This window comes from Cheilinus undulatus, linkage group 1, assembly GCF_018320785.1.
Source record: "Cheilinus undulatus linkage group 1, ASM1832078v1, whole genome shotgun sequence".
Taxonomy (NCBI): Eukaryota; Metazoa; Chordata; class Actinopteri; order Labriformes; family Labridae; genus Cheilinus; species Cheilinus undulatus.
In genome coordinates, this window is record NC_054865.1 from 24,392,324 (window position 1) to 24,412,626 (window position 20,303).

The 20,303-nt window shown below is 39.1% G+C and overlaps 1 protein-coding gene across 4 annotated transcripts in view; it reads right to left on the reverse strand.

Moving 5' to 3' along the window:
* Window positions 1–20,303, reverse strand: part of esrrga (estrogen-related receptor gamma a) — a 201,089-nt gene that overhangs the window by 38,006 nt on the left and 142,780 nt on the right. The window contains exons 6-8 of one of the 4 annotated variants that reach the window (XM_041793864.1): window positions 14,626–14,742; window positions 2,944–3,054; window positions 108–269 (exon numbers count right to left, since the gene is read on the reverse strand). In XM_041793864.1, the coding sequence (XP_041649798.1) occupies window positions 108–269; window positions 2,944–3,054; window positions 14,626–14,742 (390 nt within the window). Of the gene's footprint in view, window positions 1–107; window positions 291–2,943; window positions 3,055–14,613; window positions 14,743–20,303 lie in introns of all 4 variants that reach the window. The other 3 variants (XM_041793847.1, XM_041793855.1, XM_041793839.1) reach the window with 3 other exon arrangements.

Genomic DNA, 20,303 nt, shown 5'->3' on the forward strand with positions numbered 1-20,303 from the left:
TCAGTACTCCAGAACTGGAGAAAAATGTATCTGGTGGTTTCATTGTCTAAAAACATGAAATCAGGTTAGGCTCAGTTTAGAGGTTAGGGTGTATTTTCCCCCCCTACCTGGGATATGTTTGGCCCAGCCAATGTTGACCACCAGCTCTCTGTCTGCCAGGTCACACAGCGTAGTCAGGGCCTTGATGTCACTGTCTGGTACTGTTGGGTCAGGCATGGCGTAAATCTTCTCTGGCTCGGCCACCAGCAGGTGAGAGACGATTTTGTTATCTGCAAGGCAGCCAAAGGCAACTGACATGACCACCAGACAAGGAGAAAGACACACAGAGACAGAGAGATGGTGAATTTTTGCCGTAGTAGGCTACAAACTGTTCCACACCAATTCGGATCAAGAAATGCGAGCAATGACAAGACCTTCAAACATGTTTTTCTGGATAGTATTTTCTAAATGTCTGAGTATCCTCCCATGCAGAAAAAACTGGCCTAACCATTAGTAAAAGAATAAGCAGGGGGCAAATTGTATCAAACCAAGAAAAAACAATTAAGTATAACCATTTAAGTTAACATATAAACTGTAGGGCATTTTGTTCTTGTTATGTTTAGACCTTCAAAAGACAAAAATAAATAAATAAACCAACAACAAAAACATTATTTGCTTGTACTAGTTATAGTCTGAAAATAATGCATACAGTGTATTGTATTAGATAGCTGACTACGCTGATTACACTTCGGTGTCCACATGTCCGAAGGATTTTTTAAACAATGTACTGATAGAAAATTGATTTGATTCTAGTAATTTGGCAGGACTTCAGATAAATAATAATGATTGAAAGGTCTCCAGTTCAGGAGGCGCTTCAAGGTGTGATTAAAGGCAATTACTTCTGGAGATTCAGGTTGTACAAAATGCTTTCTTTTTCTATTACAGCCCCAGGAAGCTTTGCTGATACATACAGCAGGGAAAGATAACTCTGAAAGCCAAACAGCTCGGCTGGTAATGGTGACATGTGGTGATGGGATCTCTATGGCCCATTAGTAACAGACTGATACCCTGCTTCCAAATTAATCCACTGACTAATCAAGCATGGGAATAATAACAGAGGATAGAAGAGCAGGAGCGACAGACAGAGGAGGAGAAGGAAAGAAAAAAAAGAAAAAAGGAGAAGACAGGTAAAAATAGAGTCATGGACAGATTGTTTAAGATAGACAGGAAGAGACGAGAGAGCGACAGCTAGATAAACAGCAAGAGAGAGTGAAACAGAGTTAGGGGGATGAGTTGTGTATTGATCTAACACTCTCCGCCCCCAATTCTGCCACACACACACTCTCACATGCACATGGTACATATATATCTATATGCGTTCTATCCTCTTCCCTCCAGCTCCAGCTCCAGGGTCGTTTGAGCCAAACCAATCCCAGTCACAGTGCAGTATCTGTGGGTAAATCTTATTTAATGTTTCCCTAATTAGAATCAATGGAAGCCCATTTCCAAACCCTGGGCTATTGTTCTGTTCTCACACAATCAATGGGGACGCTGAGGCTGGGGATTGGGCTACAGATAGATAGGCTGTGTGCGTGTATCTGGGAGACAGAGACGGAGGGACAGAAAGATTTTCTGTGTGTATTGACTCTGTGCTAGAGAAAAAGAACAAGAGGAAACATAGGAAGTCTATTTTAGCACCATATTTTTAAAGTTTTTAATTTAAGCCAGAGAGAGAGAGAGAGAGATCATGTATATTTAAACATTTAATGTAAACAGGGATTGGCTTTAACTAACTTCATTGGTAATTGTGGATTTAAGTAAATAATGTTTTACCAAATGCAACAAATCCATGCTAAAAAACTAACAAGATTAAGGAGTTAAATATCACTTATCCAGTATAAGGAAATTAGTCTAAAGCATGCCAGAGACTCCAATCAGTTTACTGGAGTGCACACATGCTCTGTGTATGCAAACAAATACATTATAATGACACTCAAAAGAGTGCATGCATTCATATTATCCCGTCATTTCAATGATTAGTAGTGCAGAAGTCCCGGTAAGCTGCCGTGCAGCCATTCAGCATATTGGCCTAAAGCAGAATATGCTCAAGCTTTAAGCAAAATGGGCTTTTGGGACCAAGCTGCTAAACACTGCTCAATCTGCACTGCATGTGTGTGTGTGTTATGTGTGTGAGCAGACGGTTAGCTAAAGAGCTAACTCTAGTTTGATGTGGTTGCCAGATTGGATTTAATCCGGATTAGGGTTCTGGCTGGTCCCCTTCCCTTCCTTCCTTCCTCTCCCTCCCTCTCCGTTTTCTCTCTCTCTCTGAGAACTGTTCTCATTTAGCCTCTCTCACTCTCTCTCTCTCTCTATCCTCATGCCTCTCTGTAACTTTCACTCTCTCCCTTGTTAATTTTTCAATCATCAGGCTTTGGCAGTGGTTTTTATTCTTTAAAAAACACAGCCAATCTATCCGGAGCTAAATGAATATCTTTACAGTGAAATATTACACAAATAAAATGTTATGACCCCAAACTGGTAGCAGTAGAGGCAGGGAGATAAACTTGGTCTCAAACAGATGGGCTTCTCACTACCGTGTCTATTTGTGTGTGTCTGTGTAGGTGTGTGTTTTTACTATCCAACTGTCTCCATTAGGGGAGAGATGGATGGAAAGGCAGTTTCCTGTTTTTCCTGTCTCTCGATGATAACTCCTGCTCATAACATGAACACTACCTGCACTTAGTAACAACATGCTTGTGAGTTAACAATATTAAACATTGTTCTATGGAGGATTTTGATTGTGTTCTGTCCCTTGTTTGTTTTTCATTGGTACATCTGTACACAAGTTTCTGTTGCCACTGTAGAACATATGTATTACATCAAGTATTTTCTGCTTATCACTGTTAACTCCTACAGAGATAAAGGGCCATTACATATAAAATTAAACATTATGTGTGCTCTTACATGGCTTTTTAGGAGGCAAAGCCAGCTGTGGATTCAGGTATGGACTGTTGTCAGCATCTATCCGACGCTTATACTTCTGTCTTCCACCACGAACCCTGTCCAGACGAACTCCTGGAAGAAATAAAAAAGTGTATTAACGAAATGAGCATGACATTTACTCTAAGATTAAAGCAGACAACTCTAAGAGTAGCAAAGATAAATAGAAACAGAGAGTGGTATTAAGGGGAAAGAAGAAGAGGTAGGAAGACTGCACGAGGTCTGAGTGTGAAGTGGTGATAAATGTTCTGTTACTGCAGTGCTTGCATGTGTGTATATGTTTGTGATAAATGCAGGTAGCTCCTTTTAAGTTCAACCTTGTTAAACCTGCATGCCTCTTTTATTCTACAACAAGATTAATTTATATAGACACCATTTGAGTAAAGGGCCTCTCTCGCTCACTCACATGCATGTTCTTCTTTGGCTTTCTGACTCTTTCCCTGTCTCTTCCCCAATCTCGGTCTCCCTCTCGGTGTCTTGTTAATTAATTGACACAAAGGAGTCCTAATTTAATTAGGCCTATCTCTCAAGGGATTGGATGTTACCGTGGTTACCACTTAAAGATGGATAAGGAAGACAGAGGTGTCATGTGCCCCTGAGGAGGAGAGAAGAGGAAAGGAGGGATCCCAAAAAAAAAAAAAAAAAAAAAAAAACGCCAAATGTTTTTAGACTAAACCTGTGGTATGTGTGGAGAGATAAAAAGTGTCTGATACAGCATAGCTCAAGAAGTTTAAAAATATCTCACTTTACCTATTTACCATGACTTTTGGAAGAATAAATAAATGTTGAAACACTTATATCTTAACTTTTCTAACTTAAACTGCATTTTAACATTTAACCTTTGAACAAAAGCACATGCAGTACTTGCATCATCATAACAAATGCAAGAGAACACAAGAGTTAAATCAACAAGAAAAACCCACTAATACTCAACAGACATATTCAACATTGTCTACAGAAACTTTTCAAATTGTATTCATCTACCAGTCCACCTTAAATGAACACACTGGCTGAGTGAAATGAGTTCTGGCATGATGGGTGAGGAAAAGATATTTCAAATGTATAAGTGGAAAAACTAAAATCATAATTTTGTGTTGGTTTTGACAGTTGTAAAGAAAGAAAGCATTTATAAATACACATCTTTAGGTAAGAAGGGAGGTTTACAGAGATAGACAAACTAAATGTGTAAAACAAAAAATAAACCAAACAACAATGCAATGTCTTAATAGCTCTTCAGAGTCCGAAGCATCACACGTTTTAGAATTACTCATGAGGACAAAATTATCAGCCCACCTATGAAAATTTAGTTTTTCAAGTTTTTCCTAAGCTCTGTTGAACAGAGCAGGAGATTTAAACACAGCTTTTTCAAACACCCTAGTTTTATTTTGGATGTCTATTTTACTGCACACAGAAACAAAATTATTTCACAAAAGACAAAAACTACCTGGGTCAAAATTATTAGCCCCCCTGCTAATAGTCAGTTGTGTCTCTTTTTTGCTGGATAACAGCCTGCAGTCATTTGCTGTAGTTTTAAACAAGTCTCAAGCATGACTCCTGAGGAATCCCAGCTCATTCTTTGTTGGCCAATCTCTCCAGCTCCTCCAGATTTCATGGTCTTCCAGCATGGACCTTGGTCTTCAGTTAAAAATTTCAATGGGATTCATCTCTCAACGTCTCTGTGGCCAAAGAGCTCTAGTTTAGTCTCATCTGACCAAAGAACATACTTCCAGTATGACTAATCTTTCTCCAGGCTGTCCTTAGCACACTTCAGTCTGATTTGAAGGTGACTCTCCTGCAGAGGTGGAGTGTTTTTTGGTCTGTAACCTCACAGTCCATTCCTGTGCAGGGTTCTTCTTTGAGACTACAGTTCCTGACCTGGCTAAGTCATTCACTATTGTCTTGGCAGTTGTTCTGGGGTCTTTGAAATCTTTCTCTTCCTACCTCTGCCAATGATGATGCTTCTCACTCCAGTTCTTAAATAATGCTGTGATAACTTTGCAGATCCTTTTCCTACTTTGTGAGCATCAACAATTCTCTTTTGCATTAAAGCTTTCTTTAGTGACAGCTTAAAGTTTCAACACTGTGTGTAAATTAGAAGATAACTCTCAGTTTTAGAAAAAAAGTAAGCATCCAAAATGAAACTAGGATGTTGGAAAAGTGGCATAGAAAAATAATTGGTAAAAACAGAGATTTCTATAGGGGGGCTGATAATTTTGTCCTCATCTGTGTATCTTAATGTAATACAGATAAAGGAGGCAAGAGACAAGTGAAAGAGTGTGAGAGTAAAAGAGAGATTTTCTGACAAAAGAGATCAAATCCTGTGAAAATGTGTTGGCCATAACTATGACAACACAGCCCAGAGATTTAACAAAAAAGTCTTCACTATGTTAGAAAAAAGCTTTTTCATTATTAAAAAGGGGTTAAAAGTCTGTGTTCCCTGTTTGATCTGTGTTTTGTTCATGTGATGTCCTACCTAGATGTGGCTGCAGATTTTTAGCAAAAGCGTCTTACAGTGACCTGAGTGTATGCATTTTATAATGGAAATGTAGTCCTTAAGAAACCTCAAACTAGTCCAGGCAGCAGTCAGTCAAGTGTAGTGAACACGGCCTGCATCTTAGTGAGTGTGCTTCTGCCTGCGTGTCCGTGAGTGTGTTTTTGAGGCAGGAATAGGTAGACAGAAGGGCTGACAGTCCAGGTACAGTGGGGGGAGGCAGTGTCAGCAAACGGTCAAGAAACTCTTAGCACCAGGGGGTACAAACGCACTAACACACCCACTCTCTGTTCTCTCAAACTCTCTTTCTCTCACACACATACACACATTTACAGAAAAACTCGAACACAGCCTCATGTTGTGTTTGCGTTTAGCTGCAACAAGCAGCTTGTTCAGTCACTCCCTGGGTCAGTGGCTGGTCAGAAGAGGAGAGGAGACAGACAGAAGGCAGAGGCAGAGTATCAGAGTTAGGAGAGGCAGACGACTGAGGATATTAAGGGAGGGTCAATGTTTGGATTTGTAATGTAAAGAACACAGAAGGCAGTTTGATATGAAAACTGAAGAACCAAGGCTGATCTCTGATGTAGCCAGTGGAGGGGTATAAACCATGACGAGTAATTTTCAAGGAAAGTATGAGATTTCAAGTTTTTACAAAGTAAGAATGTAGTAAATCTTTCATATTGCATTGCAAATTTCCCCATTGCACACAAACTCTTCAATGCAGACTCTCAATTTTTCTTTTTCTCTCTTCCTTACACCTAGAAGACCCGGACTGTGCTGAGCTCACTTTATGAAGAGCCCTCTCTAACTACCTCATCTATTTTCCACCAAATTAACTCTCTCTCAGCACTGATTAATGATCAAATCTAAATGAATCAAATTAAAAATTGAAAATTATATTTCCAAAGCCCACAAAAAGAGACAGGAGGAGGCTAGGGGGAGAAGGAGAGTGCTCTACCTCCCGTTAACAAATGAGCCTTCAAATCGTAAAGAATGGGCGAGAGAGGAGAGTAGGGAAGGAGTGAGAGGAGGAGGGGAGGAAAGAGGAAACGGGTCTTCCAAGAGGAACTGTAAAGATAGAAAAATTTAGAAAAAAAAAGAGAAAAAAAAGGGTTGGAAATAAGTGGAAAAATACACAGAAAATGGATAACAAATAGAGTGAAAGAAGGGAGGGAATAACTAAAAATCTTAATGATAATAAGCATTAAAGAAAGACTATAATAAAAGAAAAAGTGCAAAAAAGAGAAAGAAGAGGGGAGTATAGGTTGTGAAATAATGGATGGGCTTGTAAACAAACAAGAAAAATATGATACAATACAGAAAAGGAGGTATGAAATGAGAGCTAATAAAAGGAAATGAGATAGGGGTAGAATAATGAGAGATCCATGAAAGAGAGGGAATCCACAGAGGTAACACAACTTAATTATATCCTTTAATTATAATGTCAACTAACAGTGCACCTCTACTTAGTCTACTGCCTATACTACTACACACAGACACACATCAGGGAAAAAAGAGCTGACCCCCAGTGTTTCCTGGCTTTATTTACAGTATTTTCAGATTGATCTTTAATATCTTAGGGCTGTCAAAGGGTTACAATTTTTAATCATAATTAATCTCAGAATTTCTGCAGTCATTCATGATTAATCACATCTGTTAATTGCATTTTAAATAAAATTATTTTACATTCAAAACCAGTTTTGTGTCATTTGGGTTTTTCTACTATCTTAGAAGAAATGTGATTGACTTACAGGATACAGAGCAGCTTTTAGGAGGACCGTAGATTTTAACATGAACTTTACTAAAAGGAATTTGTCATGGATTGGAAAAGAAGAAGGTAATGTTCAAAAGGTAAATGTTTGTCAACACAAGGTGCTGATGACTTCTGACTTGTCCAGTGAGCTGCCTGTGAGGGTTTTCAAAGTGAAATGAGACATTGAGGCGCAGTGATGGACTTGTTTTACATCACTGTGGCTGCAGGGAGAAGCTGCAAGGCTTGACCTCAGTGTGTTGAAAGATACAACAAAGAATGCACTTCAACGCAATTAAAAAAACAGTCCACTAACTGTGGACCTGAATTAATCACAATTAATGCAATTAATCTTGACAGCCTTCATTTAAAAATAAGAAATAATGTGCCTGTATCCACTGAAACCTGTGTAACCAGTTTGTTCATGGGATGCACACAGTCATGCACACTCTCTGACAATGATGAAGGTGAATCTTTCCCATCGTGGGAATATTGCTGCCTGTCAATAGCATGAACTGCACTGATCACATCAGCATAGATTTTACACAGCCTCAGCGTCACTCTATGTCAGCATGTGTGCGCGTGTGAGTGTGTGTTTTAACAGTTGAGGGATTGCTATTGAAATGCCTTTGACACCTAAGTGCTTTTGAAGAGAGAACCGGCAGGAACAGAGAGAATAAGAGAAAAAAGAGAGAGAGACACACAAAATGGATTGATTTCAGATGGTCAACGATATGATAAGAGAATGAAAGAGGGAGTGGAGGGGATGGAGTGGAGAGAGGGCTAGGAAGACAAATGAAATGATTGATTTCTGTTGATCACAGTGAGAGGAATGAGAAATGACAAAAAGAAGAAGAGGAAGGAAGAATTTAAAGAGGCAAAGTGAGGGAACAGTGAGAAGGAGAGAGGGAGTTTTATGGTAATTGAAGTTGTAACAGGGTTGAAGTCTCTCTTCCACCTTAGACCAGTTTAACACCTTATGTTACTGAGAGTGTGTATTTGTGCGAGTGTGAGTGTTAAACCACAGTGTGGATGTAATAACATAAAGGACTTTCCTATGTGGCTTTAAGAACTGATGGACAAGTACATTGGAAAAGACTGTGGAGGAGTATATATGCACTCTGTGAGTATTTCTTAGAGGAAAAATAAAACATGCAGAGAGAGCAATAAGAAAATCAGCTCTTTTTCTAACTGGTATGTTCAGAGTTTAAAGAGAACAAAAACTGTTTGGGGTTAAGTTTCTTATTATTTTATGGAGGAAGCTTTATTCTTTTTTTCTCAGAAAGCTTCTAGAAAAAAAGAAGAAAAATGAAGTGAGGTGGATTTGAGGTTAAGAGGAAAGTGTGTGAGGTGTCATGCAGTGACGTTTGTTTAGACCAGAACAGATCAGAACAGCACTGCCTGAGGCAGTGGGCAGGTGGCTGTCACTGGTGTGTGAATATGGGAGTGTGTTTGTGTGAAAGCTTGCGAGGTTCATACAAATTGCCTCCTTTACCAAAATAACAGCCTCTATTCTTGGAGGAACTTATTTACAAAATGCAATGGTCATTCTGTGAACATCATGAGTTTCTAAAGATGGGAGAACTGATTTCTCATATGAAGCTATACTTTGCTTTTTTCCAAGGTAAAATTTTCAGAATTTGAATGATAAACTTTTGAAAAATACTTGTTCTAATGGATATTTTAGCAAATGCTGCCAGTCTTAATAATTAAAAATCGACAAAATTCAAGTTAACCATGTGTATTTGACAGTACTTCCTGTGGATTTTATGAGAGTTTAACAAAAGAAGTGCTATTCTGAACTTTCGAATAGTTTAAATTATAGCCACACCAGGTTCAAGTCTTCTCTTGTATACTTTGCAGTTCTCTTAAAGCTCATCTATGCTCCACGTTTGAAATGCATACAGATGACAGGAAAACGTACTGTCTGTAGTCTGTGCTTATTTCATCTGTACTCGTCAATTACCTCAAAGCTTAGGGATACAGACAAAATGATGCAATTCCACTACTAATCGTGGGGGTAGTGTTGAGCAATGTAGCCAACAGTTCAAGCCAAAGCAGCAAAACACAACCAAGAAGAAAATTTGAAAAAAGGTGGAATTTTGTTTAAACTTTTGAAAGAAATTGTGTGCTGTTACTATACTACTACTACTACTACTATAAAGCTCACCTGGACACAGAGAGAGTTAACTACAAGAGCACAGCTGGGCAGAAGATCCAAGGAGTGGCAATGAATGGATTGTGGAGGTCTGTGAGGATTCATTTTTCAACATCCACCACAAGGTAAAAGATCCATGGAAGTATGCAGGCAGTGATGGTTGGATTGTTAAAAAGCATGGATTATTTTGGTACGAAAAGGGAACATAAATAAGCCTTTACATTTGTCCTGCAGAATTACTCCTCTTAAAGAAACTCCATGTAAAAAGAAAGAACAGACCACTTAGGCAGATCACCCGTCACAGTACCTCCATTATCGCTCCTTTCTAGCTGGGATGCAACCAGATGCCACTCAAACACACACACACTCCCACATACTCGCTCAGGACAGACGCTACAGGCCAGATTTAGCTACAAGTTTCCCATGGGGGAACACCAGACGCCACCAGTTGTCTGGCGCTTCCCTCTTCTGTTTCCCCTGTCCTCTTCTCTTGTCTCGTCCCCTCTCTCCATCACTCACTCTCACATCCTTTAGTCATCCTCTACTTTCAGTCTGTCTGCCTTTCTCCATCCATTTTCCTACGGGTTTTCCAAGATACTTTGTAGACATTTTTAAACAAAAATGAATTTCATTAACATTTTTCAACTTTTGTTTCCTGTATGAGAGGCAGGCTTTCTCTCTGTGTTTTGCAGTGAAATGTGTCTGCCTGTGGCCATGAACATAGTGTTTATAGTTCAATGAGTGTGCAGCAACGAGATCTGATAGCAGCAGTCGGGATCGTTGAACTAAGAAGAGGGTTATGACGCACAGTACCAGCTGTATATAAACAACAAACACACACACAGGGACAACAACACTCACACAGACTGGGGCCTTCCACCCGATCTCACTCATTAGGTCTCAGAGGCCGTGGGGAGCACGGCCAAAGTTGGCATCAGCTTTAAGTGTGAGTGTGTATGTGCATGTGTGGGGCAGTGAGCCAAGGTTTATATTTGCAGTCCGTGATCTCTGTAGTAGTCTACCATCTGAATCCAGCTGGCCGTTTACAGCAGTACAGAGACGGAGGCTTTGGTTTGGGTTTCACACATTTCGTGTGTTTAACCATGATTCATCAGACGTGCCATCATCAAAGCTGCTGTGTTGTGAGGGAGCAGGTCTGTCAATACAACCATATGTACAATTTAGATGCATTCTGAATATTTCTGGCTCCTGGACTGCGTGCCTCTGCCAAAGCTTTCATGTTCAAATGTTTGATCTGTGTTTTGTATTCTGTTCATGACAATTCTACGCATTACTGCTCAATTTGAATGCATTATGTCTGTCTTGCGTTGCCAGATTGGTATAATAGAAATAACAGTGACAGCTATAACACCTATGCTTGTCTGTGGTTATATCTAACTTAAATCAAATGTGTTTTTCCTGAGTTTGGGCTTGTTGTAAATGACATTTAAGTTGCTAATTTTCTCTTCTATCAAATCTTTTATCTGCAATAACACCTCCTGTTTTCTCACTCCAGCCTCCTCTTTCTCTCTCAGCAGGTTTAAGCCCCGCCCCTGTGACCTTTTGGTCTTCAGCTGACGCATCATTATGACCTCATTAAAAATGGACAGACACCCATTGCCAGAGGGTAAGTTCTCATAATATAGTCAGGCCTTTTAATTGCCTTGCTCCAGAAATTAGCTGCTACATATTGGTGGGTGGGTGCCCAGGATTTGTTCACCCTTTCAGTTTACCCTCTCAGCTCGTTCACTGCTCTCCTCTGGGTGAGACACTTCCATTTTTCCACACAGGCTGCGGTTTGTGAGGGTATTTCAATGATCAGGTGTGTATTTAAGCAAACCTGTAAGGAAAAGGCTCCATTTTGAGTTGATTTACTGACCTTCTGGCCTCTCGTTTGTCTATTTTTTCCTCACACACAAGCACACACACCTCCTTGCTGCCTCACTTGCTCTTCATCTCACCCTCTCTGTCTCCCAGGGCGACAAAGCTAATTTGAGGCAGATCTTGCCCTAAGGGGTAAACTACAGCATCCCCACACACACACGGAGCCATGTCCTCCACCCCACTCTCCATCCTTACCACTTTATCTTAACCTTTCTCCCGTGAGCGAGCCCCTGACAACTAAACTTAGCTCTGATGCTAACTGATCTAGCCACTTACCATTATCATATATGCAGTTCTGTTTCAACGATGCTAAGACCCAGAAGGGCGGCACAAACACAGCAGGCAATGTTCTTAAACGCTGTGGGTGCAAAGGAGTGTAAGTAACCAGTGATATAATAATAGCCAGGTAAAAAAAGAGGTTTCTATACACTGCTCTAAGCAAAGATACATGCAGTCACTGTTGTAGCATGTTTAATGTAACAAAGAGGCACAGGTAAATCTAAATATTTTCATAGTAGATCTCCTTAATCCACTTCTTTGTATCTGTATTGATCTTTTCAAGTTCACCAGTTCAAAAAGAGGAGCAAAGAAAAATGTAAAGGAAAATGGATATATCAATTTTCCAAATGACCCTTATTTATATGTAGAGAGGGGCCTTCTGTATTAAATTCACACCCAGCACAACAAATGGGGTGGCTGTGTTCTGTCATGTTGATGTATATATATGTAACCCTAGGTATGTGTGTGCATGTGCATGATATATACGTGTGGAGCAGAGGAGCAGCGGAAACAAAATGCAACCATAGCTCTGCTCTCTGATGGCCTAGTGAACAGCCCACATCCTCAGAAGTTAAAATCAATATAAAACTACCTCTTGGCCGAACAAAAACTGTGTGCTGTAAAAGGAAAGAGAGACTACAAATATTCTCTCTCACATGATGGCTCTATCTGGAGTTTATTGATGAAGCGATGTGGCGTCTGTGTCCAGAAGGAGAGAGCAGTCTGAGCTGTGAGACTGCTGGAGCTGCCAATAATACATGCACTAACACGTGTGTGTCTGTGTTTGTGGCCACACACACGTGCTAGACAAAACAAGAGATGAGACATTGGTTCTGCCGATGTCAGATCGACTGGGAGAACAAACGCAACGACAGCAGCTTGCTGGCAATGTGCATATGTGTGTGTGTGTGTGAGAGAGTGTGTGTGTACAAAAGAGATAGGGAGGTAAAGGGTAGACAGAGAGACGAGCATGCTTGGCTATGAAGTAAAACTGGGGATGCTGGATGTACTGATCTTTGTTTGGTTTGTATGTTTGTTTACTTGTTTCGCTTTTATATTTTAGTTCAACATTTTGCTCCTTAAGAAAGCATTAAGTTAAAAAAGCTAACTTAATTTAAGTTCCTGCTCCTTTTATTCATCTTTGATTTAAGTTTCAGAGTTAGTATTACAGACCAATGGTTTCCACACTGTTTCCTTAGACCTCCCTAGAGGAATTTAGAAAAGGTGAACCCCTCAGGAAAAGGTGTGCTATTTAATGGTGGAAGAAGCTCAGTCCATGTATGAATGCCATTCTCTGTCCTATAACCATCAGAGGCACACTGCACTACATACTTAGGACCAAGTTTTAGGTGGTGTGAGGCGATGTCATTTTCTGCGTCCTAAAGATGTAAATATAGCAGCTTGGCAGCCGACCCCTCCTTATTCTAAGGGAAACACAAAAAAGTTTATTTGTGTTCAAAAGCAACATGATTAATTTGTGATTTAAGTTAATATGTCCAAATTTCATTTAGAGACAGAGCATCTTGCTCACTTAAGATCTTTGGCTGACTCTCAAGTGGTGTCCTGACTCGTCTTAATTGATACAGTGAATCTTTTTTCATTTGAGCAAAAAATCAGTAATGTTTATATTTTCATAATCTAACGTACACCAAGGTAAGAAATATGGCATTTAACCTGTTTTTCCCACTCAGAAAATGACCAAAAACTAGTCAGGTTGTTCATATTTTCATATTTTTTATCACTACTTTTTGTGTGAAACTATTAGATCACCTTACAGTTTTGAGTGAGCTGAAGGCTGCAGGTTTGGGAGACTGTTGTGGTGCCAACGGGGATGAAGAAAACAGAAAAAGATGAGGAGAATAGACAGAAGAAAGAGACAGCAAAAAAGCAACAGAAAATACTGAGCGGGAGAACTGGAGGGAGAAATGAAGACAGGAATAGATGTAGGGAGGGCTGGCAGGCGCCAGCAGAGGCACGCTCCCTGACCACTGTAAGGAAGGGGGCGTAGGCCAGGTCTCCCATCAATTACAACCTTGACCCTCCTCTCTTCTCCTTTCTCCCTCTTGCACACTTTCTGCTTCATTCAACCATCCTCCCCCTGCCTCTCATCCTCCCCTGGTCCCTCTCCTCTGCTCCTATAAATCAATCTGTTCTCCCTTCCTTCCTCCCCCTAGTTTTCTCTCGCTGCAACCCCTCTCTATCGGCCCTCTTCTTCATCCCTCGCCACTCCTCTCCCTCCTTTCATCGTTGGAAGTGCAGTGGGAGTAGAAAGGTCAGAGGTGGGCAGACGAGAGGGAGAGTGAGGCAGAGGCAATGAGGGAGTGTGAAAATGAGAGAGTGAGTGTATTTAATCAGAGTGGTGTCAGGCACATCATATCCCTGGTGTTTATGTTTCTTTCTTCACCTCTAAACAGCTACTAAATGTGACAATGCTGTTTTAAAATGGGGTCTTTGCATGCACTTAGCAACTACTGAATGTAGCTTGCATGTGGAAGTAAAATATGGATAAATATTGATGAGGAGAATGAAGATAAATATTAAGAAATTATGCACTCAAGAGTCATAAAGAGATAAAAAGTATATATATATCAGCGAACACACAGGAATTAGAACTTAACAACTGAAGCATCATGATTCTAATACACAGTACAATATATCAAGGATTAAAAGAGGATTTTTCACAAGTTCTTAGAAGTGTTTCATGTAGCATTGCTATAAACCAGTAAATGATTCCTGTTGTCTGATATACTCTAACTTATCAACTTTGAACCAATTTTAAATTATTTAAATAAAAAGCCAGCCTGTATGTAACTTATTTGTGTTTTAACAGCTCATGACAACAATTCTCACAATGGGAAGTAAAACTATTTAATATTTTGCATAAATAAAGTTTTCCAGATGTATTTTAAACATAAAAATTTTTTAGTCTAGATCTCCTGATAAACAAAATGCAGAGCACATGATGCTGCAATGAGACATTTGCGCCATAAAATTATCAAATAGTTAATTGTTTTAATGAGGCTTTAGAATGCTACATGTAGCACATTTAGCAGAGAGAGATAAAGAAGAGACCTTTTCCCTTACCCTCCCTCAGCATGCCCACAGTCAGACACTTCATGAAGCGGCAGGCCTGGCACGACTTGCGTCTCCTCTTGGTGATCTCGCACTCGTTGGTGGCTGGACAGCTGTATTCTATGTTGCCTGTATGTAAACATGTTGGGGAAAGACAGAGAGAGTTCTCATTTTAGACGGCTACATCAGCAGACAGGCCAGCAGACAAAGACAAACTGTGGGATACTTCACACATGCTGCTGAGCAGCATCAGTGAACAAACACATCTTAAAATAGTTAAAAAAACAGTCAGGATAACAGACAATGTTTTTATGTGTTTAAAGTTTTCCTAATGGTTTTATTTGTATGAGCATGTGTCACTGCAGGGAAAGCTGAGGTTGCGTGACAAGCCTCAGTACACCCACAGTAACAATCTGCTGCAGAGCCGAGGCTCAGATTATCAGACCCTTTAAGTCTATTAACTTAACAACTCTGCCAACTAAAACAACAACACCTGAGTGTGTTAGAGGTTAATACCACTTTTACCTTGAATTGTTCACTGCCTCATTGTTTCTTTTTCACTGTTAGAGAGAATATGCTTCCCAATAACAATATATAGTTGGTATTTAACACAATTATGCTGCTGCATTCTCACACACAACACTTACCCATTCCTTTCTGCAGTCTACTTCCAGTTTGTACTGACTCTGAGCTGCTGTTTCCAGCTCTGATGCTTTATTTGTTTTAGCTATCTATTCCTGCCTTTTTGTAGTGCCCTGTTCTATTCTGTTTATTTGTTTTCTCATTTTCAACTCCACTCTCCTTCAATTTTTGCTAATTTTGCTGTTTCCCTCCAGCTAAAAGCATAAAAACATGTTTGATTCTTTCAGAAACTTAGGCTGTTTAAGAATACATTTAAAATATATCCTTGTTTGCCTATGTTAATTCAGGTACAGTCTAAATTAAGCAAAGATTTTTACTTTAAAAGTGCTCCTTTCCTTCTGTGCCCACCTAACGATTACAGTAACCCAGCAAGCCAATGCATCTCCCACTGAAACAGAGTAAACAGTGATTACTATTGACTGCTGCTGTGGAGAGGATGTTTTCTCATTACTGGGCTGATTAAGGGGGATAGTTAGCTTGAGAGAGGGCTAAATGCGCTAACACTCCTTAATGGGTAACAAGATGCTCATTAATGAGCCTTGTTAGTTAAAGTAAAGGCTAAACATGCTAAATGGTAGGACGAATGGTCCCTAAAGTCTCATGGACATCACTAATAGGACTAGTTAGCTTACACCCACCCTTGACATGGGGATGATAAAAAAAGAGCAGATTACTTGAGAAATTAAGAGGGACACTCTGCTAGCACCAAGGCTAAATGTGCCAATGACACAGGAAATCTGAGTGGGTTAATGGATGGTCAGTAAAAAGCCTTGTTAGTGCAAGAGCTAAACAGGCTAAATGGATAACTGCAGTAAAGAGCCACTTACAGAGCGGGTACCAAGAAGGCTAAATGTGTTAACATATGCTGAGTGCTCAGTAGGCAGTAGGCAGTAATAATAATGTATCACATTTGTGTATCATTAAAGAGACACCTCAGACAGATGTAAGGAAGTTTGTCACACTTGAATATAAAGGACCTGGTGATAGCATGTTTCAATTAATTACTTTTAATTACTTGATGTTACAGATGTTTAAAGAGGGGGTATGTCCTGTAGTCTTTCATTAGATTTTCACATAGGTTGTACAAAAGGCTTTGTAACTGCAATATCAAGCTGCATACTCAAACATCTTCCTTCACAGTAGCAGTATGGGCGCTATATCAGAATGACATATATGCGTGTGTATATAGGTGTGTCTTTGTGTGTCTTTATTTCTGTCTTTATGTGTCTCATAGTTCACCAGGGTGGGCTTAGAGCAGAGGTTCTTGTAGCCTCCTATGTATAACGTGCAAGTTTGTATATGTGTGTGTGCTGGTGTTAGTAAGGAAAGATATCTGTGGGCCCCAAATCCCCTGCAATCTCCTTTGAGATGTGTGTGAATGTCCACCTGCTGCATGACAATTGACCACCATTGTACAGACTGTGTAATATGAAGGCTGTACATCTGAGCTGTCTTTGATTTTTATGTCTTCCAACATTATACCTCTAAATTTATCTTGACTTGAGCTCAGCATGCCCTTCCTTTTTTATATGGAAAGTTGGATTTTTAATGGATAGTTTCACAGGAAGGCAAGGGAAATACACAGCAAGAGGGGTCACAATGGGAAGGGATTCGTCTTTGCCACATTTCAATGGAACACGGGGATTAATATGGTCCCTGAGCTTTCTACATCAATGTGAACTTGTGTGTTCAAAATTGTTTGACTAATGAGGGATCTGTCGAATTCAAGCAGACTGCCTTGAGAAAAATACCTGTTTGATCAGATCACTTTCCCTGCACTACTGACAGAGGTTGTTGAAATTTTTCAATACTTTTTGATATCACATTTAAAGAATAAGTAAACCCCGGAGTTTCAGCTGACATGCATGTACCCTGGAATTAAAGGAACATGTCTTTAAAACATCATAAACAGGGGAAAAGATGTAACCATCCCTCCTCCCTGCTGTCCCTAATCAGCCACAACATCATTCAGTGTAAGCTGCTTTTTAAATTTGATTATCAGCCATAATGGCATAACCAATCAAGGTAGACCTACCTACATGTGAAACGATGATGTATGGTCACGCAGAAGATACAATTCATCAAATTACTGATATTGTTATAGGATAAACATGATTTACTTGTGACCATGGCCAACAGCACTACATTACCCACAATCCTAAAATGTTATAGCAATGACCCTGATTGGCTGAAAGCACCTTTAGGCGCCATACTTCTGTGTTCGATCCAGTTGTACCAGTAGAAGAGAATATAACAGTTGTTTTTCAACCGAAAACTGTTTAATCTGGGTGTATGATCATATAAAAGACATAACATTGTGTATCATCCAAAACATGGTTTACTGGAAACACGGACAACAGCACTTTATCCCCCACAATCCTCCTAGAGTTCACAGCGAGGTCTCTGATTGGCTGATCTCACCTTTGCCACCAAACTAGAGGTGTAACGATTCATTGATGTATATCAATATATCGATATCAATACTAACGCAGTACTAACTTTAAATATGCTTGTCAGCACATTAAGAGCATGCGGAAGAAGTTCGTCTTCAGGAGTTTAGCCTGAAACAGGATGATTTTGCTGCAGTATCCTGAGGTTTTAAGCATCTAAACCACTGTGACAAGGGCAGAGAAAACTCAGCATTTAGCATGTCCTTTACAGTTGTTGTGGTCCTATTTCTAAGAGGATAGTAAAGCACAGCATATCAAAACTTTTGATGACTAGCTCAGTCTATATTAGTTTGTAAAATACACCAAAACTATGAATGTTCAGGTTGTATGAACAGGCAAAACAATAAAATGTGCTGGAAAAGGCATTTTGTGTTAACAAAGTGTTCCTCATATCAAAATCAGTTAACAAGCTTTATAGCATTTATGTTGTAGTTGTCTCATCATTGTGTATTGACTAAGGGTTTTGAAAGAGTAGTTGTTGGTCAAGAGCTATAACAGTAGTCTGCTTCATGCATGTAAATACTTTTGTCTGCATGACATAGTTTCTTATTCCTAAATGCACGATTTTCTAAGAAAATTATGGCTAAATGTTTAAGGTCATGGCTTCCCTTTTATAAATGTGTCTCTTTTCTTCACAGGGTTTCCTTCCTCATACCCAGATTGGACAACTGAAGTCTAAGAAGCAAGGCAGATAGACTGAACTCAATGCTATTGGCTGGCAGAAGAAGTAGGGTTCCTATGTGATAAGATGGTCATACAAAAAATGAAATGTAAATATATATGCAGTATAATTCTGATACATGAGTACAAATGTTTGCAGAAAATTATTTTTTATAAATAAATTCATTTTTTGGAAGAATTTTACGCAAGTACTGATAATTTAAGTGAGTTTGTCTTTTATCAATGTTAAAGTGACTTTTTGATACCTTACACAACCCTGGTATTGTTTGTGTATGACACAACACTAAACTCTTCACAGAACCAGAGAATTGACATCAAGCACAAAGCTGTTATTTGCAGCCTCATTCTCTTGTTTCATGTCATAAAGTTATCCTTTTCAATAAAATTTACTGAATCAATGAGAGCCACATTCAAGCAAAGTAATGCACAAGCTGTGCTCTTCACTTGGACTGCAAAATACTTTAAACAATAGCCTTGCATGGATAAATTCACTGGGTTTTAATGGATATATTTACACTTAAAATTGAACCATCATAATCTTTTTGTATGTACGATTTTAAATATATGTGTGTTCAACTAACAAAATACATTTTTCTTTATCTTTAGTCACTGACAGTTATTTAAGTTTGCTTCTGAAGTGTTTTCGTAATTTGTGCTGTCTTTTTCCCTTGTTGATGTTGCAGGAGGACAGCCGCAGGAATGCCTCTGTGCACACCCTGAAGATCTTAGTTGTCCATGGTATAGATGGAGAAGAATCAGTGGATGTGTCCAGTCTTCTTGAAGGCAGTGGACAATGGATGCCAAAAAACTGCTAAAGCTTGCATGCTTCTCATGGAGCTGATACATGCTGTAAACACTGCCTAACCACTGACCCTGTGATACACTTTTGAAGTGTTTAAAAACTTCTCCTTCAATGAGAACAGAACTGTCCCCAAAGGTGCAAACTTTAAAGCTAAAATTACTGTCTTAAATGTCCATGACAAGTACCTTGGCTGCTGATGCAACCTACCTCTTCAACTAAAAATTATTTGGACAGTCTGGAACTGCATTACCAGCTAATCTGACCCTCCATGAACATACAGCCACATGATGCTTTATGTTCTGACTGGCAGTGCCCTCTTCAGCTCTGAACAATGAAAAGACTGTTGGAATTTAAAATGTGTAGTTGTTTGTAATAAAGTTTAGTTCACATCTGAATGGAATGTAAAATTATGTGCCTATGTGGAAAAATTGTTAGCTGTAACATCTTAAACACGTGGCTCCTGAAGAATGTAAAAATTCTGACAAATAACAGAGAAGTGAGGATTAGGTGATGTGCATATTTGCTGGAGATTAGCATCATGCCTCTGATTCCAGCTGTGCTGTAGGTAGTGCAGTATTTTTTTCTGAGATTGTTGGTAAAGATAAAGCATCCAGGAAAGGATTATATTCAGTGTTTTTCTCAAAATTTGTATAATGTCAATGCATTTTAACATATGTTAATGCTTGTTTTAAGGTATTAAGGTTTTAATTGTGCACTTGCTTTGCACTCGTTTAGAGCGCAACTTTACATAGTAAAATTATTCAATATTTACTTATGTTTTATTTTTTGCAAATTGCTTTTCAAATCAACCTCACCCCAGGGACATGACATTAGCCTTGGACATTTAAACAAGGAGGCAGCACCCTTTTGTTTGTTTGGTATATTGTATCACTATACTTTTGCAGTTGTGCAACTTGCATTAAAATTCTGTTAAATGGTTTTTATAAATCATGGAACTTTAACAAAAGTAAATTAGAAACATGCATGATTATGCAGGGTTATTTTACCTCATATAACTAAGTAATTAATGTCAAACAGAGAAAGAATAATTTAAAAATACTAAATAATTTCATAATGATAAATACAGAAAATACATTATATTTACTTAATATTTT